Consider the following 24839-nt stretch of genomic DNA (forward strand, 5'->3'; position numbering starts at 1 on the left):
ACGACGATTTGGGACTTAAGCTGTTATTCAAAAGACAGTAAGGGTCACTGGGAATGCGTTGTGATCTTTCTGAACAGTCACAGCATACTCCCCACGAGAACCCTGAGCATTGGTTTTATTTTCTCACAGAAGGCCGACCTGGCCTATGTATTTGGTCTTGTTATTTTTTTGACTTGTTTAGTGTCAATAATTCTTCTTATCTTCTGGGTATTTGGGTTGTGGTAATTACAATATGGGTTTAGGTTTAGGGTCTCTCACAGCATTTCTTTTTATCATAAAGGCAATTCTTCTGTTACCTACTGTTTCACACACATCACATGCAGGATGGGGAGCCATCCCTGCAGATATGGCTACTAACACATACGAGGCCCTAAAAATTGCCTTTGCCCATGAGTTCAATCTCTCCAATTGTTGGATATGTGCCCAGACTCCCCATCATTCAGCGGGATTGCCCTGGAGAGTAGTACCCCAAAATTGGTCAGACTTTTGTCAAAGGTGGATGGTTACCAGCAGCAGCACCTCTGACAATTTAGGTTTGCGATCTAACTGTACTGCGGAAGCTCCTTATGGCCTACACAATGGCTCTTGGATTTCCCATTATAGGGGCACTCATAAGCCCCAGCCTATTCGTTTATGTTCTCCACCCACTGGTCTCATATGTTATCAGCAAGCCAGTACAAGTAATCATACCTGGTTTGCAGGCATTAGTAAGTGCAGATTTTATATTGGTCCTGGTATAAGTCTCACTATTCCTGTACTGAATGCCACCGGTTGGCAAACCGGTGCTGCATTCTTTGCCCTTTCCCCACAAGCCACCCTACGGGACTCACAAGGTAACAATGGAAAGGCTACTTATGGTGAAGCCTTTTGGGTTTGTGGTACTAGTGCCTACAAATGGCTTCCTAATGGTTGGCATGGTAGCTGTTACAAAGGCTATCTTGCTCCTCCCCTCCGCATTCTACCTAAGGCTCCCTCAGGTCGTCCCAGGTACTATCGGTCCTTGAGAGCTACCTTAGAACCCATCAGTGAAGGAGACAGGTTTGGGATGATAGCCCTCCCTTCCTATGGGGTAGGACGGCTAACACAACTCTACAGAAGACTGTCTAAGTTTCTCACCCAGTTTGCTAACGATACCCTAGCCATAGAGAAAAGCATAAGTTCTGAGCTGTACCAGCTTCGACTGCTGGCTTTACAGAACCGCCAGGCCCTAGATTATGTGTTAGCCTCACGAGGCGGGGTCTGTGCCCTTATTGGAGAAGAGTGTTGTACCTATGTCCCAGAGTTTTCACAGGACATTAACAAGCACATCTTGTCAGCTGAATGGGCCTTTAACCAGTGGAAGGCCCAGGAAGGAGAACCCACTATTTTGGATTCCCTTTGGGGTTGGATACCTGGTTTAGGAGAACTAGGGGATATAGGGGGAAGCATTGTTCGCATCTTGCTCACAGGTGTTGTGGTATGTTTTGTTCTTGTTCTTTTGCTCATTTGCTGTAAAGTGCTCATACGTAAGATTTGTACCTCCCATACCCCAGAAGTTCCCTTATACCCTCTCATTGATAATCCTGATTGCATGGAGCTTAATCGCATTTTGTCTTTAGAGTATGAGAAAACTCTGACAAAGGTTTGTTGAGTGTTCTCAAAGGAGGGATTGTTGGGGTCCACTAGGCATAGCTACCAGGTAACTCGGGAGAGTGGAAGGCCACAAGTGCCGATGAAGCTCTTTTGCTCTGGGTCTGTGAACCACAGTGACTCCATCTTGGGAACTCTCACCTACTTCTATGCTAACTGCTTACATGCTCTGAAGTAGGTTGAAGCAGAAATGTAATGTCAGCTTTTTAGCAGATGGCTGCAGTTTCACTCACACTAGCAGAAATAATAGAGATAAGAAGCGGGGTAGTTAGTTTGCAGGCGTCTAACTCAAGGTCGCAAAGACTGAGAAAGTTTTCTCACAAGCTTATGTAGAGCTTATTGTAACAGTTGTCTGGAAGAGAGGGGTAAGGGGGACAGCCAGACAAAGAGATGTATGCAAACAGTTTGAAGTATAAAAGATAAAAGTTGTTTGTATTTGTTGCACTGGATTTGAGACATGCTGGTCTCCTAGTGCCATTTCAGAGCTCTGAAATAAACTTGGCTTGCTTTCTCCCCTCGGTGTCTTTATTGGTGCCAAGCACACCGGGCGACGGACCACTGTTGTCCCCTCGAGCCCTTTAGGGCAGGCAACAATAGGCTTTTAGTTTAACCACATCCTTGAGGCTTTGGTAATTTAGAGATGAGTGAGGAAAGTCTATAAGGGCATTTGGCCTTTCATGGGTTCACTGGCCTTCCTTCTTTCCCCTCTTTAAAGGGTTGAAATTTGAGATTTCTGGTATGCCATAATCTATAGTCTGTCTGGCTATGGTCTTATTGCTGGCAGCTATGGGCAACTTTGTTTCTCCCTTTTCAGCTAGGTAGATTGCCTGGACACCACACCTTAAAGCAGGGGTCTCAAACTCAAATGACCATGAGGGCCAAATGAGGACTAGTACATTGGCCCGAGGGCCGCATTACTGACACCTCCCACCGCCCCGCCCTTGGCCCCGCCCCCACTCCACCCCTTCCATGAGGCCCCGCCCCGTCCCGCCTCTTCCCACCCCTTCCCTGCCCCCATTCCAACCCCTTCTCCGAAATCCCGACCCTAACTCTGCCCGCTCCCTGCTCCCAGGGGGTGCAGGAGGGCTGTGGGGTGTGGTGGGGGCTCAGGGCAGGGAATTGGGGTGTGGGGTGCAGGAGGGGTGAGGGGTACAGCAAGGGGTCAGGGTGCAGGGGGTGGCAGGGGGCTCAGGGCAGGGGGTTGGGGTGCAAGAGGGGTGCAGGGTGCAGCAGGGGGATCAGGGCAGTGGGTTGGGATGCAAGAGGAGTGTGGGGTGCGGCCGGGGGTTCAGGGCAGGGGGTCAGGGTGCAGGGTGCGGCAGGAGGCTCGGGGCAGGGGTCAGGGTGCAGGAGAGGTGCAGGGTACTGCAGGGGGTCAGGGTGCAGGATGGGTGTGGCATGAGGCTCAGGGCAGTAGGTTGGGATGCAGGAGGGGTGCGGGGTGAGGCAGGGGGCTCAGGGCAGGGGTCAGGGTGCAGGAGTGGTGCAGGGTATGGCAGGGGGTCGGGGTGCATGAGGGGTGTGGCATGGGGCTCAGGGCAGTGGGTTGGGGTGCAAGAGGAGTGCGGGGTGCAGCAGGGGGTTCAGGGCAGGGGTTTGGGGTGCAGGGTGTGGCAGGGGGCTCAGGGCAGGGCTCAGGGTGCAGGAGGGGTGCAGAGTATGGCAGGGGGTCAGGGTGCATGAGGGGTGTGGCATGGGGCTCAGGGCAGTGGGTTCGGATGCAGGAGGGGTGCAGGGTGCATCAGGGGGATCAGAGCAGTGGGTTGGGATGCAAGAGGAGTGCGGGGTATGGCAGGGGGTTCAGGGCAGTGGGTCAGGGTGCAGGAGAGGTGCAGGGTACTGCTGGGGGTCGGGGTGCAGGATGGGTGCGGCATGGGGCTCAGGGCAGTGGGTTGGGATGCAGGAGGGGTGCGGGGTGAGGCAGGGGGTCGGGGTGAAGGGTGCAGCAGGGGGCTCAGGGCAGGGGGTTCAGCTGCAGGAGTGGTTCGGGGGGCAGGATCTGGCCCGGCGCGTACCGGGGGCAGGGCAGGCTCCCTGCCTGTCTGCCCTGCCCCCACAAGAGGCTGGAACATGGGGAAGAGGGGGGGGAGGGGCTGTGTGTTTCTGTTGCTTGAGGCACCGCCGCCAGCAGCTCCCATTGGCTGCGGTTCCCCGTTCCCTGCCAATTGGAGCTGCTGGGGGCGCTGCCTGAAGCAACAGCCACACACAGCCCCTTCGCCCCCCCTTCCCCACGTTCCAGCCTCTTGCGGGGGCAGGGCAGGCAGGCAGGGAGCATTCCCTGCTCCCGGTGCATGTCCCGCCGGAGCTGCTCTGGTAAACACTGGGAGAGGGCGGCGGGGGAGGGGAGGACTGCGAGGGGCTCGCAGGCCGCAGAAAATCACCCTGCAGGCCACGCATTTGAGACCCCTGCCTTAAAGAGACACAACCATTTTCTGTCATCATGTCTGAAGTACAGTTCTGCTTTTCAATTACCAATTTTGGCATCCACAAGGCATTATATTTTCAGAGTTTACTAAGAAATCACAGGACATATTCAAAGCATCTATGGGTTTATTCACAAGGCTGCTTTGCTATGTATAGACAGGAATCCAGCCTTCCCTTTGAACCTGAGACACTAACTGTTCGCTTAAAGAATCAACATGGAGACATTCATGTCTCAACAACATTGTCTTCCCAACAGGCTGGTCAAGCATAGCCACTGGCTTATAGGGCTGTTTAAATTCCCTTACAGTTTTTGTTCCATCTAAAACCTTCTTTAAGTTATCCACACTGGATCTTTCTAAAGCTCAGTCAGTGGATCCATACACAACTGAAAGTCTCCAGCAATTAGGAACTGAAAGTACCTCAATCAAATCACTTCCACACCCCTGCTTGCAAAAGCTACCATGAGGATTCTTTTCCTTATGAGCTTCTTTAAGCAGCAATCCACCTTTCACAGTAATTCTGCCCTTACCCTCTTCACCTAGGGCTTGCTCTAAAGGAACATTTTCCTGAGCAATGACAGACTCTTTCTAGGTTTCACTTAAATCCAGAATCACCTCTGGCACATTAGGAGGATTTTTACACAATTCCCTTTTATGCAAGCTGCTAGACTCCATAGTTAAAAGGTTAGAGGCACTTTCTTTCCCTTTGCTGCTTTGATCACTGGCAACATGCAGGTTACAAGGCTCAATCCACGCAGGCTTAGGGACCATTCTCTCCTTCTTACAAGTTTCCACACTGTCAGTGGGTAACACAGTTAAATCACCTTCATGCTCTCCTGTGCCCTGGTCATGATATCAACCTGGTTAAACAGAGTTGTCATAACCTTACTCCACAACACACTAGCAACAGGCAAAATAGAAGCACCAGAATCGCCTAGTCCCTGGGACTTTGCTATGACACTAACTGGATGCCACCTAGTTACAATGCCTTTCTCCCTAGCAGACACAAATTTAGTAACATTTCCTTCCTGGGCTTTTGTTAAATCCAGAACCAACTCTGGTACAACTGATAAACTTTCAAGTAACATAAGCTGAGAAGCACTTTCCCTTCTATGGGAAAACCCAGCCTGTACATTTACAGCCAAAACTCTGTCCTGAGACTACCTTCACTCCCAGGGGACGTTTACCACCATTTACTTCTCATTTTTCTCCACTTTCTCAGTGACCCTAATAACTGTGTTTCTGTCACCAAGAGCATTGTGCAATAGAACAATTAAACTGAGTTTTCTCTTTCTGTCATTTCTGTTATGAGACCGCCCTTTATCTCTCCCCTTCATGTCCAGAGTGAGGAATAAATATGTGAAGACTTGTCTACACATAGAAATTGCACCATTTAAACTATATTGGCCTATCCCTGCCTGTGACAGGGCCATGTGCGATGGGGCTGGAGAGCCGGAGCCAAGCCAGCCCTGGTTAGAGAAGGGTCCCCACCTGAGGGGAATCAGGCAATATCCAATAAAGGGTAGAAGGGGGATGGAAAAAAAGGGGAAACTCAGGAGGCTGAAGTGAAAGTTCAGAGAGTGAATGAGGGAAAACCCTGTGACCAGGAGAATTGCTACAGCTAGGAGGAGCTGGGAGTGGCCTGCTAAGGTGGGCAGGACTCAGACTGGATGGCGCGCGTGTGCACACACACACACACACACAGCTATTCTTAACAGACAAACAAATGGAGGTATCCTTTCCTTTGTCCCAGCACCCATGGCTGATTTCAGACAGATACTTGGAAAGTGGGCGACAGCTTTCTTAACAGGCAAGTTGTCACTCCCAACAGATAAATTGCTATTCTCTGCAGATAGTGTCTCATTGCACTGAGCTGCTTTAAGCAAATCATTTCTACCTTGTTCAGGCTCACTTTCACAAGCTTCACTTGCCAACAATCCATTACCTATAAAAATCTACCCTTTTCTTCCTCAATTAGACCATCGACTTTAATCTGCTCTAGAGAAACCTGCTCCTGCTCCTTGCAAAGGCCCATACCCCATGGAAGCATCAAAGTCAGAGACCTGAGATTATGAAGTACAAATAATTTCTTCCCATCCCCAGGAAAGTTTCAGGGTCTCACAGATCCTCAGTGCCACAGCACATAATACATATTATGTAATCTTGTTCCAGAACTGTAGGTCTCTAATTGGTCTGTTAGCATTTGAGAACCAAAGACTAGCACTGATTCCATCCAGTAAAGGACACTGGGCTGGGGCAGCAGGAGGGTGCAGGTTGGGGGGGGGGAGAGCCCAGGGCTGCGGTGGGGGGCATCCAATTTTTTTTTTGCTTGGGGCAGCAAAAAACCTAGAGCCGGCCCTGGAAAGAAGCACTACCCAAGGATCCTGTGCAACCCTGCCACTCACTGGAACCAGGAGACTGGGTCTACGTAAAGGTCCATCAGTGAAAGGCTGCCCTGGCTCCACACTGGAAGGGCCCTTTTCAAGTTCTGTTAACCACCAACACTGCTGTGAAGTGCCAAGGACTACCTGCCTGGACCCATGCTTCTCAGTGCAAAAAGACCCCTCCAACTGGAGATGATTCTCCGGATGATGGTCAGCCTATTTCTCCTGCTAGCTCTGCTGTGCCTTCTGGACAGCAGGGAAGGAGGACAAGGTGAAGTGCTAGTAACCTCTCCATTGTCCACTGGCAGACCTACTGTGCCTTTGGATTTTTCTAAAGGAATTACACCATATGCCATTAGTATCAATGCTTCCTGGAAATACATAAAGGTGTTCTACCAACAGATGTGGTATAGTACTACACCAAAGAGAGATGTATTAGGATATCGATGGACTGTGATTAACACTACACTAGGGACTGTTAAATTTTCATTGCCCTTATCCAGTTTCCAGATCACCTCTACATACCCAAATTGTTCAAGGGGGGCTGCCATTAGATTAGCACAACAGAAGGCTTGGGTTATTTCCTCTAGAAAGAAGAGAGACTTGACCAGAACCCTATGGGATGAGGCCAATAGTGCAGCAGCAGTTTGGAATATTTTTAAGAGCCAAGAACATAATGAGAAATTGGGGCAACTAGAGAAGGCCATTGGCTTTATTTCTGGGGCACAGCTAACCCAGGTACAGGCTGGAGTTGGTGAGTTACATGTTATCTCCGCCCTTAGTTCAATGACCCAGAAGTTGCTGACAGAGATGGTATTGAGTACCACTGAGGCTGGGAAGGCATTGAACTGGGATCTAGCATGTTCAGAAATTCAGGATTTCCTGAATGACCAGCTAATGGCCATTCGGAATGATCTAGAGCATCAGGCTTGGCCCACTGCCCTTACAGACACATCAGGAGTACCATCTGATCTGTGGCCATGGAGACATACTTGGAGACTTTCTGGGTGGAAGTGCAGACGTTCTCAGTGCTCCTTTCAAGCATATGGACCGGTTAGGGGTGTGTGGGCTCCCACATACCGAATCGTGCCAGGTACATGGGGAAGATGCATGTGGGATTGGGTTATTCACCAAGACATCTGGGAAATTAGACTACCTGGTGTGCCCAATCAATTTTTAGTCAGTGCTCCTGGGATTACCTCTGACATTTGAATGGGGTTAGGGAGTCAATGGACATTTTGGCCATTAGAACCCCCACAGCTTCAGTGTATCCGTAAACTGAAGCCAGGAGAAGTTGTCACTGTTCATGACTGGGTTTGGTGGGAGGGTAGGGGACAAGGAACTACCCTGACAGGACACTTACTTTTTCAAGCTAATGATAGCTGTGTGTATGTTAAAACCACCACATTGCAAGATATACATTTTAATCTCATTACCACTGCAGGCAATCACATTATTTTCTGGCCTGCAGATAGATTTTTGCAAGTAGCCCTTAGGTTCCAGATACCCTTTAATTGGACCAGTTTAGTACCTGATCGATTTCAAAATTTGCTTTCAGTGTTACCGGAGGTTCAAAGAATCTCTGAAATACAAGGGCAAATTTACATGCTTCAAAATATATATCAAGTTGAAAAGTATGCCTTTCATACAGCTTATAGAGTGTCTACTTCATGTACTAAGTATGATGTATTGTGCTTTACGACTAAAATTGTACAAGAACCCCATCATATTATTGCTATGGGAATGTTATTGCTTGTATTGTTATTAGTTATCTTAGGATTATGTTATTGTTGTTGTAAAGGACGTACAAATAGTAATACCTTTCATGTTCATGCTAATCATGCATTGTCATTAGATCCAATCAGAACCCCTAAGGTTGAAACATCTGATGTAGAATCTGAATTCCAAGACTTAATGCAAATAGAGATTTGAGAATGTTTGTTGTACTAGTAGTACAAAAGGGGGGAGACATGGAAGCAGCGAAAGAACTGACAGGAAGGGGATTGCAATGCATGACAGTTTGTTAGCAAGAGTCAGGCTAACTGTAACCCTAATAACGCGAGATTTGTAGAAGCGAAGATTGTGTGAGGTGAGTAGGAAAGAACTGTGTGAGAAGTTGTTGTGACCTTGTGTAGATAATGTGCAGACAATATGGAATGTAGACTAAGAGTCTACATAAGTGAGAAAAACAAGATATCAGAATGACCTATGTATAAACAAAATGCAGCTGTTGCTTTTAATTGTTTGTAATAAAAGTATAAATGCTTGCTGTAATTGTTTACCTGTTGAGAGACCTGCCTAGGAGGGGGAGACCCTGTGTCCTAGTGCACTCTCTCCCTTTACACAGCTGCTTAAGAGAATAAAGTATCTGACTTTGCTGTACCCAACCAAAGAGTGAGAACTCTGTTATTCTCTGACACCAGTGCAGACTGCAGTCTGCCCCAGTGAGCAGGGCTAAATGATGACAGGCAGTAGCCACTGAGGCAAAGTGGGGATAAAGGGTTGGGGGTTCCCCAGCTAGGGGAGACCGAGACTGTGGATTACTGCTGGGGGCAGAACCCCGAAGTAAACAGGCACTGGGGTCGGGGAGGGACACAGGGGCCAGAGGTAGGAGAGACACCGGCCTGCAGAGGGCGATCTGGGCTGGACAAGCGCTAATTCCCAAGACAACCAGCAGGAGGCGCTGCACTGGTGAGTCTCGACCTCGCTACACATGGAAATCATTCTACCAATACAACCTCTAACGTGTTCACAGAGAACCAATATCGAGGTCCCTTGGACTGGTATAGCTTCTTCCCCTTCTGAATGAACTATCCTGATACTGGCAGCTTTACATCAGTGTATTTGCATCCAGTCAGATTAGATGAGTGGCCCCCTCACGGTGCCCACTGGAGGCCTCAGGGGAGCCCAGAACGCAGCCCCTCACCTCAGTTTCCCTTCTTAATTCCCCAAATACACTCCACACAGGTTTTTTTCCAGTCCAATCACAACAGCCCCACATTTAGGTTTCATTAATTAACATAACATTCAGAACTAAAATGCAGATGACACCTTCCCTCCACTTGCCTACTCCCCAAACTCCCCCCATCCAGTCTGAGTCCTGCCCGCCTTAGCAGGCCACTCCCAGCTTTTCCTAGCTGAGGTATTCCCCCGGTCACAGGGTTTTCCCTGATTCACTCTCACTTTCACTTCAGCCTCCTGAGTTTGCCTCTTTCCCCATCCCCCTTCTGCCCTTTATTGGAAATGACCTGATTCCCCTCAGGTGGGGACCCTTCTCTAACCAGGGCTGGCTTGGCCCCTGCTCTCCAGCCTACAGGCTGTGGCCCAGTCACAGACAGGGATAGGCCAATATAGTTTAAGTGGTGCAATTTCTGTGTGTAGACCAGTCTTCATGGATTTATTCCTCACTCTGGACGTGAAGGGGAGAGATAAGGGGAGGTCTGACAAGAGAGACAACAGAAAGAGAAGACACAGTTTAGTTCTTCTATTACACGATGCTTTTCATGACAGAGACACAGTTATTAGGGTCACTGAGAAAATGGAAAAACACAAGAAGTAACTGGTGGAAAACATCCCCTGGGAATGAAGGTATTCTCAGAACAGAGGTTTGGCTGTAAATGTAGAGGCTGGGTTTTCCCATAAAAGGCCGATGTTAGGCGCCCAAATCTTATGGGCAGTGAACGGGAGTGTCATGGTCAAAGACCCCCATGCAGTGATTTTAGTTCAAAGACTCAAGCCTGAGGCCAGTTTATTGACATACATACCAATGCACTGGAATGCAGTCCGAAGACTGACACCCCGAGGACCATTCACAGGCGGGCTTTTATTTCGTCAAACCACAAGCAAAGTACAAACAATAAGTCATGAGTTAAGAAATTAGGGTTGGGGTTACTCCCTCCCCCAAACCGCGAGTTAAGAAAGTAGGGTCAGTCCCCCCCGCCCAGTACCTTCCTCATTAATTTTCCGAGAAGTGGGTGTTTATTTGGGTAGAGGGGCGCTTGGTGGTTTTCCCCAGGGGTAGTACTTGGCACCAGTTTGGGTACATTTCTCAAGACACATGTTATTTTCCGGGGTCTTTTGGTTAAAGATTAAGGGGAGGGGGGTTCCATGGGATGCCTAAAGAAGATCTATGATTGGCTATTTTTGCAGATAGCTGGAATCACGGAGTGGGTCACAGATCACCCAAAGGAGAAGCTGCACGAGTCAGTTTGCATTTAGCTAAAGTTACCTATTGCTTCACACAAGCGGTTATTATATTTCATCAGCCATGAACATATTTCATTAGTGCTGCTGCTGGGGCTTTTTATTTTTTCCCTCCTTGCCCCCCCCCCTCCTCTGGTCATGACCCTTGACCGAGTTTGGCAGAAAACTGTGTTGTTCAGTCTTGCTCAGGCTTAGGCCTGCACCGCCCTGTGCAAGGGCAGTCAGCATAACAGATCTCTGTTGGAGGGTTTATTTCGGGGCCTTCAGATTCACAGCTCTGGCTATTAAAAAGAAGGCCCCCCTGTTCTATTTCCTCACAGGAGTAAAAGACAATTGGACACGGTGGAGCAGATAGGGCCCTGGACTGGGACTCTGGATAGTTGGTTTCCTGCCACGAACACACTGAATGATTCCAACCCTCTGGTATTCACAAACCCAGCTTGGCTGATGGCAAACCCTGCAGGCACCCAAGTAAATGGGCCTTGGGTGCCACTGGCCGTGCCCTGTGGAGCCCCACATCAGGCATCCGGATACCAAGGCCCTAGAGTGACGCACAAACCTGGGGAAGTTGCACATTCCTCTGCCTGATTCTCCTCCAGGGCCCCATCCAGCAGGTCAGGTGGCCAGAGGCTTAGAAAAATCCCAATCGGTCCCTAAGTATCTGGAAACAACTAGGTCTAAATTGTTGCTGAAAATAGACAAATAAGATGCATGTGCTGGTGTCCTGTGTTCTGGGGCACCTGTCAGAGGGTTTCCTTGGGCTTTTCTCTTCCTTTGAATGAAGCCTGGGGATGAAATACACTCTATGAAAAGGAAGTTAATTATTCAATTTTCTAACGTTGAAGTTCTGTGCTGACATTGCAGCCCTGTATTTTTAGAATGCAGGCATCTGATTTTTCAGGGGTTTGTGTGTATATCTAGAAGTGTCTCACCCTACATGGAATAAATGTCCAGTGTTCCAGCTGAGCAATGGGGTCACAGGTTTTCAGAGGTCTCCCCATCTCCACTGTGACTGTGTAAGAGCATGATACGAAGACAGTGAAGCTCAGGGAAACATGACATGGGACTACATTAGGCTTTGGTTCAGGCCCTACTACAGCCCATGTTAAATCTATTTTAAACCAAGGAAATTGACTATTTAGAATGGTCCAATCATGAGTTTCCTGCAAGCTTTCCTCAGGGCCTCCTGGACGTCTTTGTTTCTCAGGCTGTAGATGAGGGGATTGACCAGGGGAGTCAGGACAGTGTAGGTGAAGTCGCTCAGGATGTCAGTGGGGTTGGGAACATATAGACAATCAGCAGAGTTGCATAATAAATGCTCATCACAACGAGGTGGGAGGAGCAGGTGGAAAAGGCCTTTTGCCTCCCTGTGGTGAACAGATTCTCAGGATGGTGGCGATGATTCAGATGTAGGACATCAAGGTAAGTAGGAATGGGTCCAGTGAGGAAAGGAAGGTGAGTGTGAAAGCCAATGTTTCCATTAGGTGAGGGTCATGGCAGGAGAGCTTTACAAGGGGGAAGACACCACAAAAAAATGGTCAATACCATTGGGGCCGCAGAACATTAACTGAGATATGGAAAATGTTATGCTACCACTTAGTAAGCCACCTATCCAAGAGCCACCTGCGAGCTGCAGGTAAGACCTGTCACACATACAGGCTGCATATGTGCATTGTATTGCATATGACTAAATATCGATCATAAGACATCACCAACAGGAGAAGGCATTCTGTACCAAGCAGAGAGCCAAAGAAATAAACTTGTATGAGACATTGTATGAAATGGTGTTTTCCCCAGTCAGGAGACCAGCCAGCACCTTGGGCAGGATGGTGGAGGTGTAGCAGGTCTCCAAGCAGGAGAAGTTCCCCAGGAAGAAGTACATGGGGGTGTGATGGTGACGATAAGCCACAACTAGTGCCATGATGAAGATATTCCCGGTCAGAGTCGCGATGTAGATCACTAGGAACAGCAGGAAGAGAAGAATCTGCCGTTCTGGGAGGTTCCCGAATCCCAGGAGGATGAATTCTGTGATGGACGTTTGGTTTCCCTGCTCTGGGTTTGCCATGGGGTGCATCTATGGGAAACAAATGAACTCTGTGACATAAATGAAGAACATTCATTCCAATTTTCCTTTTAAAAATGTATTTATCTATTTTTAATTTTATTTCTAGGATATTTTTATTTTACGTTACATTGCATATTATTGTTATTAAAATTTATTTCTATTTATTTTTATATTATTTTGTAACAGTAATTCTTTTCCTAAACAAAACTGTAGAAATTGATCTGTTCCCCTGGAACATTTTGATCTCTATCATCGAAACATTTTTTTCATCAAAAATGCCAATAAGAAGTTTCTATCAGCTCTACATTTTCGTCTTTATCTTTGGTTAAAAGTAAGATTAATCCTCTCTCTCCAGTCTGCCATTAATGCCTCTCTTCCCATTACTGATTGTTATAGAGAGAGGGTGGGTGATGTCAAGGCTGATTCCCCACTCTGGAACTTGGAGTGCAGAAGGTGGGGACCCGCAAGGATTCTAAAAATTAATACTGGCAACTCTGGGCTTGTATTAAACTCCCAAGATTACAGCTTCTTTCTGACCTTGGATTGGTAGATGCTGCCACCATGCAAGTGCAGAACCCCTTTGGGAGCCCAGGAAGGTGCACTTGGGAAATCCTTCCTGTGGGGTAACCTCAAGCCCTTTCACTGCCCCTTCGGGGAAGAGCTGAGAAAGAGAGAGAGAGAAAAAATCAGCTCTTGCCACCAGCTAATTGAAAAACATGTGCACAGACCTCTTAAGACACAGAAATCCAATCCTGTTCTTCAAAAAGGTACATTTTATTAAAAAAAAGAAAAAGGAAATACATCTGGGAACGCAGGCTATTGCTAGATTTTAAAAGAGCAACTACAAGGATTAAGCACCAAGAATAGCTTTCTTGAGGTCCAGCTTAAAGGTTACAAGCAACACAAAAGCACCTGGGATTAGCACAGAGGAATCCATAAGCCATAAAGAAATACAAGGGATAAACCTAATTACATCTTCCTAGACATTATTCTGATCTACTTACATATCTGGGGTTTCACATGAGTAGTTTAGTTTCTAGGTATGATACTGATGATTTTTCATACCTGGCCCAAGCAGCATAGCTGCTGCCCTATCCGCCTCTCCCTGGGAGAACAACAACAGACAGACAAAAGGGGAGTGTTTTCTCAATTTTAAAAAGTTCTAGCCTTCGCATTGGCTCTTTTGGCCAGGTGCCCACTCACTTCCTTTTACCTATGCATAGCAGTGAGACTTTTTAACCCTTTATAGGTAAAGCAAGTAAAAAACAGCTACTAGGAGGGATTTTATAGCTAACTGGCTGGCTGGGTGGGTGTCCGTCCATAAAAGGGAACTAACCAACCCCACTTCATTTATCACAGGTGAGGTCATATCTTTTCCCAGACCGATTTACTAATATCTATTAACTGCTCAGTAAGGCCCTGATCCTGCACAGAGTGATCCACAAGGTTAATTTTGCACCCCGGGAATAATTCTGTCCATCAAAGACTTCTCCCCTGACATCTCAGATAAAAGTTCTACTGAATTCAAGGATGGCCCCTTTGATTTCAATGGGATTTGGAGCGAATGCCTTGAGCTTTCGTTAAACATACTGCTTGGCTGGATTCAATTTCCATCGACAGACATCGGTAAAGGTCGATATCAGCTAAAGCAACAACAGAAACTATCAGGAAGAGTGGGCATTAGTGCAGCCTCTCCCTGCGCCTTGCACCTGCAGGGATGGTGTAACTGGCTCCACAGGCATGCAGGGAGCCCTGTGCACCCAGCTCTCATGGGAGTTAATGAGCGGGGCTGGGAAAGCAGAGTTGCAGAGGGCTCCCTGCATGGCCGCATGGCTGGCAACACCCATCCTTGCAGGTGGAAGGTGTGAGGAAGGCTGCAGTCCTGGCAGGCCTGGGCTGTGAGGAGGAGGGGGAGTCCCTGGCTGTGGGGGAGGCCACCCCGCTGCTGAATGGTTTCTGTCCATTGACGGAGCATATCTGCTCCGCTGGGCCAGAGCAGCCGCCTTCCCTGCCCCTTGTGCCCTGGTGTCTTGGATCCCTGACTGGTTGGGAGCCCCCCACTCCCTGCTGGCAGTGCTGTCCTCGCCCTGACCTGCACCTTAATCCCCGCTGAGCTTCCTGCGACTGTAAAAATTAATACTTAAAAATTGGGGGGGAAATCTTAAAGATAAAATAATGCCAATATTAACTGTCTAAGGGGAGAAACAAAACTGATTTCTACCAAGTCTACTTATAGCCAGTGTCTGTCCCCGAGCACCGAAGCCAACCACGCCCCTGCTTTCCCCACGGCAGTTCACTCAGTGCCCCATGAGGGAGGAGCTGCCATGGAGGGCACAATCCTGTAGGGGTCAGGAGGGGAGGTTAGAGAGGAATGAAGGCTACTCCCCTGTTTGAAGCTCTGGCCTTGGACTTGGCAGATGTTGGTTCAGTTCCCTGCTTCTTCACCAGCTATTTGTGTGACTTTCAAGAAAGATTTCCAAATGCTGGTAGGTACTTAACAACGCACGCGGGTGCCTGAGTAGGGGCCGAATCTAACACCATTGATTTCCAATCCCACTGGAGCGTCTGTGTTGTGAGGTGCCAAGAAACCTCCACAAATCTGCCCCTCTGTGTGCCAGGTCCCATCTGTAAAGCAGGGGTAATTGCATCGCACAGGGGTGCTGGGAGGATAGATAAATTCAAGGCAGTGAGGTACCAAGATACCAGGGTGATGGAGGCCAGGTAAGGACCTTGGATAGACGTAACCTGACAGGTCTTTCCTTTTTCCAAATTCCCTAATTTTGCTTTGGGCTGGGAGTTTAAGATAGACCAGTGCCCAGTTCCCCTTGGATTCCAGTGGAATTAGTTACCGAACACACCAACATTGCTTCAAACTCCTGAAGATTCATGGATCAGGGAGGAAAGGGTTGATTTACCTGTAAGGTGGTTCTGTCAGCAGCTGGAATCTCAGTCACACAGCATGTCAAGGACCAGAATCCAGGTTATTCAGCTCATTTTTTCTCCCCACTAAATTTACCTACTTCTGCATGCCCAGTAACTAGAATGGCAACCTAGAAAAGCTACCGAGTCTCCATTCCATGTCTGGTAATGTGACCCTGTGCCTCATACCCTCTGTCAAATTAAATATCCTTCTGCGGGGAGAGGTGGTCTCCCAAAGCACGTCTGCTGTGGGGAAAGCAACAGGCAAGGAGAAGTTGGTATTTACTGACATTTTCTAAAACTAAACCAGCGTCAAACTTCTAATCTCAAAGGGAGAGTCCTGGAGAGGGAAGAAACTTCTATTCCTGAAACAAATCTCTCTCTCTCTATTGGTTGCGTGAACGCTATGGTGACTGTCAAGAAATAACACACTAATTCTAGATTTTACAGTTGCCTCAGTGATTTAGGCACTGAGTTCCCATCCAATTCCCTTAGAAAGGTTTGAAAATGTCAGCAGAATTAGCTGATCTTACATTTTCTCCAACTAACCCTCCTGTTGCCCTCCATAGCAAGTGCACATGTACCCAGTCCCAGTGCAATGAGCTCACTCAATTAGTTCAGGTAACATTTTAAAAGAAGATTGAGTTATTTAGAAGCCTGTCCCATTTTCAAAAGTTTCTCACTTTCTGAGGCTTAGCAGCTTAGATATCGTTGAAAGGCCATGAGATTTAGCCTCCTATGTCACTTTTGAAGTTTGCTTAAGTGTTTTTTAAAATGTTACCCTTAGCACAATGCCTGCTGGTCAGTCTTTTCTGAAAGGAGGAAGTGGAGGTTGCTGCTCAGATAAAATGCAGGTGCAACAGGGTGATTTACACATTTAGGTTGGGATCTTCAAAGAGGGGTAATGTACGCAATAAAGACCCAACTCCCATGACATTGCTATGAGAATTTGGCACCTAACCCCCTTAGGCTTCTTGGAAAGGCCTATACCATGGAAACATGGAAGTCAGAGACCTAAGATTATAAAGTACAAATAATTTCTTCCCATTCCCAGAAAAGTTTCAGGCTCACACATATCTGCAGTGCCACAACACATAATACAAATTATATGAGGAGTCCTTGTGGCACCTTAGAGACTAACAAATGGGGTAGGCAGCAAGGGATAAGTTGGGGGCCTGTTGCAAAGGAGAGGGGGTCAGTCCAAGGGGGGTAGGGGTATGTGTGCCCACAAGTGCTTGTATACAAAGTCAATGTTTGGCTGGCTGCTGCTGCAGGCCCAAATGGTGGAAGTGGGTGTGGCAAGCCGGGCGAGCAGCTCAGTCCCAGAGGCAGGAGGACAAGGCAGATGGAAAACAGCCAGTGGGGGTGGTGGTGGGGGCAAAGGGGAACACTGATGGACCGGGGGCAGGCTCCACGCCACACCCCCGGTGTCCCCCAAAACACAGTCCAGACCCCCACCACAAGAGCACAGTTTGAAAAATACTCAGTCCAGAAATGCCCCCTCCATAGTGGTCTTCAAAGCCTCCATATGTTCCCTCAGCAACGGGTGGTCCTTTCCTTCTCCTCCTCAGGGTTCCAGCAGCTCCCCAGCAGCGAACACAGCAGCTCCAGGTGGTGGTGGTCTGGTGGCCAGGCAGGAGGGACCCCGCTCAGATGGTGGTGTCCTCAGCAAAAAAGGCTGGAGCTGGGGTCCCTCACTCCCTTCCTCTGGGGAGCAAGCCAGCAGCCCCCCCGTCCCCAAGGGGCCGTAGTTGGAGTGACAGCAGCAACTGAGGGGGGGTCCCACTAACCAGCCAGCAAGCAGGTAACAGAGAAAGGTGGTTGGTGGAGGTGTCTAGCCCAGCCAGGCGAGCAGCTGAAGCAGCAGCAAGGGCCCGGTGCCCAGCAGGAACAGGAACAGCAGCAGCAGCCCTCTTCCTCCTTCCCTCTACAGCAGAGGAGTCAAAGGGAGATCTACTGGCCACTGGATTAGCAGTTTTCTGTTCCCTGACTGACCAGAGCCAAAGAGTCAGGTGAGTCCATTAAGATAATGTGAACACCTGACTCTAGTTAAGGCCCTTTTGACACTATAAAAGGGCTCACTCCAGTCAGGCTGGGGAGAGCCAGGGAGCCAGAGGAAAGGAAGTGCAGCTGAAGGGCTGGTTAATGAAGACACCCTCAAACCATTGGTAAGGAAGGCCTAAGGTAAGGGAGAAGCAGGAGAGCTGTGGGGAAGTGGCCCAGGGAAATGTAGCAACTCTGGCAGTGAAAGGTTGGCTGCCAACAGCTGCTACCATTAGAGTCCCTGGGCTGGAACCCGGAGTAGAGGGTGGGCCCGGGTTCCCCCAACCTGCTACTACAGAAACATCTCCTGGGAAGGGTAGACAGGCCCCTGTCAGGACAGGAGGCTAAACTGTTCTGAAATAAGCCCTAGAGACAACAGAGACTGTGGGAGTTCTCTCACCAACCTACTTGCTGGCCTATGATGAAAAGGGCTCAGTAACCCTGGCCCTAGAGAGAGAAGGGCTACGTGGAGGGTTGTAGTGAGCTTCTGAGGCTAGCATAAACTGCCTAGAAGCGTGGGATCCACGGGGACAAGGTCAGAGCTCTGACACAATACAGAGAACATGAAAAGATAGGTTGCTTTATGTAATCTTGTTACAGAACCAGGGCTGGATTAACTCTCCTTTGGGCTTGGGGCTATTAGATTTTGTGGGGCCCCTGTATACAAGTCTTTTTCCTAATTTAAAACAAAATGATCACAATTATGGCATCGAGGCTATTAATGCTATATTAATCTTGCATATTAATTAACAGAAAGCTGTTCTGTGGTTACATTTCAGTCTTAAAATATGTAGAATATAGTTAAGTTAATTCAAAATAGCCTACTTCTTGCCTTGGAACAGCTATTATATTAGTTTATTTCTGGGAGGGATTTTGGGTGCAGGATGGATCTAGGCTGGGGCAGAGTGTTGGGGTGCAGGAGAGGGTGAGGGGTGCGGGATCTTAGAGGGAGTTGGGTGCAGGAGGGGATTCTGTCCTGGGGCAGTTCCTGGCCAATAGGAGCTGCCCGGACGGTGCTGGGGGCTGGGACAGCTCATGAAACCTCCTCCCTCCACCCGCCAGGGACTGCAGAGATGTGTCAGCAGTTGTCCGCTTCTGGGAGCGGCGTGGGACCACGGCATGCAGGCAGCCTGCCTGAGCCCTGCTGTGTTGGTGGACTTTTAGCGCCCTGTTCAGGAAGGATGGGGACAAATTGGAAAAAATCCAGAGAAGAGCAACAAAAATGATTAAAGGTCTAGAAAACAGATCCTATGATGGAAGATTGAAAAAATTGGGTTTGTTTAGTCTGGAAAAGAGAAGACTGAGAGGGGACATAACAGTTTTCAAGTACATAAAAGATTGTTTAAAGAAGGAGGGTGAAAAGTTATTCTCTTTAACCTCTTAGGATAGGATAAGAAACAATGGGCTTAAATTGCAGCGAGGGTGGTTTAGGTTGGACATTAGGAAATACTTCCTAACAGATAGTGTGGTTAAGCACTGGAATAAATTGCTTTGCAAGATTGTGGAATCTCCGTCACTGGAGACTTTTGAGAACAGGTCAGACAAACACCTGTCAGGAATGATCCCGTAATGACGTAGTCCTGCCTTGAGTGCAGGGGACTGGACTAGATGACCAGCTCAGGTCCCTTTCAGTCCTACTCTTCTATGATTCTGTTAATGGAAAAGACATTTCCCTTGGATTATCAGAGTTTGTTTCAAAGCCAGGAACATACGGATGTATTTTCACAGGGACTCACACGAGGTCCCCACCCAGCTTTTGCACCAGGATAACTATTTTGGTTAGTGATAAGAATGTGTTATGGAAATAGTTATACCGCTACAACCTCTAGTGTGCACAGAGTTTACCAATAAATTGCTTATTCCCCTTCCATGGGGGAATGAACTATCCTGCCAGAAGCACCGTCACATCAGTATCATTGCATCTACTTGGTGTAGATGAGTGGACACCTAACGACGCCCCATGGAGGACTCAGGGCAGCCCAGAACACAGCCCCTCACCTCAGTTTCCCTTCTTTGTTCCCCGTATAATGGAGGAATTTCCCTGGTCTCAGGGTTTTCTCTGCAGGAGCCTCTCTCACTCTCTGAAATCTCATTACAGCCTCCCTGGTTTCCCTCATTCCCTAGCTCTCCTTCTGCCCTTTATTGGAAATGGCCTGATTCCCCTCAGGTGGGGACCCTGCTCTAACCAGGGCTGGCTTGGCCCCCGGCTCTCCAGCGCCTGGGCATGCAGCCCTGTCACAGGCAGGGATAAGCAGATATAGGTAAAGTGGTGCAACATTGATTTGTAGACAAGCCTTGCACATTTATTCCACGCACTGGATATGAAGGGGACAGATAACAGGAGTTCTGACAACAGATGACAGAAAGAGAAGACTTAGTTTAGTTTTTTTATTGCATGATGATTTTGGTGTAAGATCCACAATAATTAGGGGCTCCTAGAAAACAGTAAAACAGGAGAAGGAACTGATGGAAAACATCCCCTGGGAGTGGAAGGAATTCTCAGGATACTGGTTTGTTTGTAAATGTATAGGCTGGGTTTTCCCATTAGAAGCTGATGTTATGCACCCAAATCCTACAGGCAGTGAATGGGAGTTGGGCACCTCACACCCTTAGGTGCCATTGTCAATTACAACTGGATGTGGTGGAGCAGACAGGGTATTGGACTGGGACTCTGGCTCACGATCCCGCTGAGTTGATTGCCTGCCACTAGCTTGCTGAGTGACTCTGGGCAGGTAACATCACCTCGTTCTGCCTGACTTTCCCCAGCTATAATGAGAGGAAAAGGGTGTGGAGCTAGGGCTAGAATCACAGAGCTCCCACTTTAGGCACCCAAATCCCAGAATCCGGCCCCCCAGGATTACCAAACCCAGCAGGCACCCAAGTGTTAGCAGTAAATGGGTGTAGGTGCCTCTGGACATACCCTCTGCAGCCCCATACCAGGCATCTGGACACCAAGGCTCCAAAACGATGCACAAACCTGGGGAAGGTGGGCGATCCCCTGCCTGATTTGCCTGCAAGGCCCAGAGGCTTTGGAAAATCCCACTGGGCCTTCAAGTATCTGGAAACAACTGGCCCTAAACCATTGCTGAAAAACGGGCAAATAAGGATAACTGTGCTGGTGTCCTGTGGGTTTCCTTTGGCTTTTTTCTACCTTTGGAAAGCAGCCTGGGGATGAAATACACACTAGGAAACAAACATTAATTGTACAATCGCCTAACACTGGAATTCCGGCGGACATTGCAAGCCCATGTTTTTATAACGTAAGCATCATACATTTTTGTGTGTTAGTGTATGTGTATCTAGAAGTCTCGCATCCTACAATGAATGTATACTCAGAATTCCGACTGAGTCCATTTCGCCTGCACCCTCTCACTGAGCACAATAGCCCGTCATTGTCTGAACTCTGAGCAGCCACGAGTTCAAGTCTCCCACCAGCCCAGTGATACCCACATGTGAAATCTTTTAAAGTCCCTAAAAAGACTGGGGTCCCCAGGTTTTGAGAGGTCTCTCCATCTCCCAGGGCGGTAGGAGCAGTGGTTCTCAACCAGGGGTATGTGTAGCCTGGGGGTACACAGAGGTCTTCCACCAACTCATCTAGAGATGTGCCTAGTTTTACAACAAGATGCATAAAAAGCACTATCAAAGTCTGTACAAACTAAAATTTCATAGACTTGTGTATACTGCTCTATAGACTATACACTGAAATGTAAGAACAATATTTATTTTCCAATTTATTTATTTCATAATTATATGGTAATAATGAGAAAGTCAGCAATTTTTCAGTAGCAGTACGCTGTGACAGTTTTGTATTTTTATGTCTGATTATGTAAGCAAATAGTTTTTAAGCGAGGTGAAACTTGGGGATAAGCAAGACAAATCAGACTCCTGAAAGGGGTACAGTAGTCTGGAAAGGTTGAGAGACACCGTGTAAGAGCAGGACACGAAGCCCAATGAAGCTCAGGGAAACACGACCTGGTACTACAGCAGGCTTCGCTTCAGGCCCTACCCCAGCCCATGTTTTATCTATTTTAACCCAAGGAAATTCACCGGTTAGCGTAGTCCAAGCATGAATTTCCTGCAAGCTTTCCTCAGGGCCTCCTGGACCTCTTTGTTTCTCAGACTGTAGATGAGTGGATTGACGAGGGGAGTGAGGACAGCATAGATGACAGAGAGAACTTTCTTGAAGTCATTCAAGATGTCTGTGGTTGGGAACATGTAGACAATCAGCAGAGTTGCATAATAAATGCTCACCACAATGAGGTGGGAGGAGCAAGTGGAAAAGGCCTTTTGCCTCCCAGTAGTGGACGGGCTTCTCAGGATGGTGGCGATAATGCAGATGTAGGACATCAAGGTAAGCAGGAATGGGACAAGAGAGAAAAGGAAGCTGAGTATGAAAGCCAACGTTTCCATCAGGTGAGGATCATTGCAGGACAGCTTTACAAGGGGGATGAGATCACAAAAAAAATGGTCAATGCCATTGGGGCCGCAGAATGTTAACTGAGATATCGACAATGTTGTTATACTATTACCTAGGAAGCCACCTATCCAAGAGCAACCTGCAAGCTGGAGGCAGGCCCTGCCACTCATACGGGCTGCATAGTGCAGTGGATTGCATATGGCTAAATACCGATCGTAAGACATCACTGACAGGAGAAGGCATTCTGTAGCAAGAAGAGAACCAAATAAATAATATTGTGAGACACACCCATTGAATGAAATAGTCCTGTCCCCAGTCAGGGGACCGGCCAGCATCCTGGGCAGGATGGTGGAGGTGTAGCAGGTCTCCAAGCAGGACAAGTTCCCCAGGAAGAAGTACATGGGGGTGTGAAGGTGTCGATCAGCCACAACTAGTGCCATGATGAGGATGTTCCTGGTCACGGTCGCGATGTAGATCACTAGAAACAGCAGGAAGAGAAGCATCTGCAGTTCTGGAAGGTCCCCGAATCCCAGGAGGATGAATTCTGTGATGGACGTTTGGTTTCCCTGCTCTGGGTTTGCCATGGGGTGCATCTATGGGAAACAAATGAACTTTGTGACATAAATGAAGAACATTCATTCCACATTTTTAAAAATGTATTTATCTATTTTTAATTTAATATTTAGCATATTTTTATTTTACATTACATTGCATATTATAGTTATTTACATTTATTTCTATTCATTTTTATATTTTATTTCATAAAGCTCTATACAATAATTCTTTTCCTAAACAAAACTGTGTAGAAATTGATCTGTTCCCCTGGAACATTTTGATCTCTATCAACAAAACATTTTTTCATCAAAAATGCCACTCAGAATTTTTTATCAGCTTTACATTTTTGTCTTTATCTTTGGTTAAAAGTAATATTTAATCCCCTCTCTCTCTCTCTTTCTTTAGTCTGCCATTACTGTCTCTTTCCCCATTACTGATCCTAGAGAGACAAGTTGGGTGAGGTTGTATCTTTTCCGGGACTGATTTATTAATCTTTATTAACTGTTCAGTAAGGCCCTGATACTGCACAGAGTTATGCACAAGGTTAATTTTACACCCCGGGAATAATTCTGTTCCGTTTGATACTTTTTTGCTGACATCTACAATAAAAGTTCTACTGACTTAATGGATGGGGCCACTTTGATTTCAATGGGATTTGGACAGCGAACGCCTTGAGGTTTCTTTAAACATCCAGCTCAGCTGGATTCGATTTCCATCAACAGACGTTGGTAAAGGTCAATATCCGCTGATACAACCAAACCAACAACAGAAACTATCAGGAAGAGTGGGCAGTAGTGCAGCCTCTATCTGCACCTTGCAGCTGCAGGGATTGTGTGACCGGTCCCATTGCCGAGCAGGGACCCCTCTGTACCCAGCTGTCATGGGAGTGAATGAGCGGGGCTGGGACAGCAGAGCTGCAGAGGGATCCCTGCACGGCCGCATGACTGGCGACACCCATCCCTGCAGGCACAAGATGCGGGGAAGGCTGCGGCCCTGGCAGGCTGGGCTGAGAGGAGTAGGGTGAGTTCCTGGCTGTGGGGGAGGCCACCTCGCTGCCGAATGGCTTCTGCCCATCGATGGAGCAGCTCAACAATGAGGTGACCACTCCTATGGCCGGGGGCTCACCGCCATCTTCCTCCTGCACCCAGCCCTGGCCATGGATCTCTGCTGCACTGGCCAAGAGCAGCCGCCTTCCCTGCCCCTTGTGCCCTGGTATCTTGGATCTCTCGGCCGGTCAGGAACCCCCCACTTCCCCACTGGCAGTGCTGCCCTCATCCTGACACGCACCTTAGCCCCCGCTGAGCTTCCTGAGACTGTAAAAATTAATAGTTAAAAATTGGGGGGAAAAACCTTAAAGATAAAATAATCCCAATATTAACCATCTAAAGGGAGAAACAAAAACAATTTGTGGCTACTCTACTTATAGCCAGGGTCTGCCCCCTGAGGACCGAGCACAGCAGGCCAAAAGCAGCTCCGCTTTCCCCACGGCAGATCACTCAATGTTCCATGAGGAGGGAGCTGCCATGGAGGGCACAACTCTGTTGGGGTGAGGAGGGGAGGTTAAAGAGGAACGAAGGCTGCTCCCATGTTTAAAGCACTGGCCTTGGACTTGGCAGATGTTGGTTCATTTCCCTGCTTCTTCACCAGCTCTTTGTGTGACTTTCAGGCCAGATGTACCTAACAACGCACATGGGTACCTGAGTAGGGGCCATACCTAACACCCATCGATTTCCAATCCTGCTGGGGGAGTCTGTGTCTTGAGGTCTCAAGAAACCTCCATAAATCTGCCCCTCTGGGTGCCAGGTCCTGTCTGTAAAGCAGGGGTAATTGCATCACATAGCGGTCATGGGAGGATAGATGCATTCAAGGCAGTGAGGTGCCAAGATACCAGGGTGATGGAGGCCAGATAAGGAGCTAGGATAGACGTGACCTGACAAGTCTTTCCTTTTTCCAAAAACCGTAATTTTGCTTTGGGTTGGGAGTTTAAGAGAGACCAGTGCCCAGTTCCCCTTGGATTCCAGTGGAATTAGTTACCGAACACACCAACATTGCTTCAAACACCTTAAGATTCATGGATCAGGGAGGAAAGGGTTGATTTACCTCTAAGGCGGGTCTGTCAGCAGCTGGAGTCTCGGTTGTCACCTCCTCATGCAGCATTTCAGGGACCAGGATCCATTTTTTTCAGCTCATTTTCTCTCCAC

At 48.0% G+C, this 24839-nt stretch overlaps 1 protein-coding gene across 1 annotated transcript; it reads right to left on the bottom strand.

The window, feature by feature from the left end:
- Window positions 1-21716: 21716 nt before the first annotated feature.
- LOC128847100 (olfactory receptor 1020-like) lies at window positions 21717-22667 on the bottom strand. The gene has a single exon (XM_054046438.1). The coding sequence runs from the start codon at window positions 22665-22667 to the stop codon at window positions 21717-21719; it is 951 nt and encodes a 316-aa protein (XP_053902413.1).
- Window positions 22668-24839: the final 2172 nt, after the last annotated feature.

This window comes from Malaclemys terrapin, chromosome 12, assembly GCF_027887155.1.
Source record: "Malaclemys terrapin pileata isolate rMalTer1 chromosome 12, rMalTer1.hap1, whole genome shotgun sequence".
NCBI lineage: Eukaryota > Metazoa > Chordata > Testudines > Emydidae > Malaclemys > Malaclemys terrapin.

Bases quoted from the DNA above. Each gene is read 5' to 3' on its own strand.
- LOC128847100 (XM_054046438.1), bottom strand. From the start codon at position 22,667: ATGGCAAACCCAGAGCAGGGAAACCAAACGTCCATCACAGAATTCATC.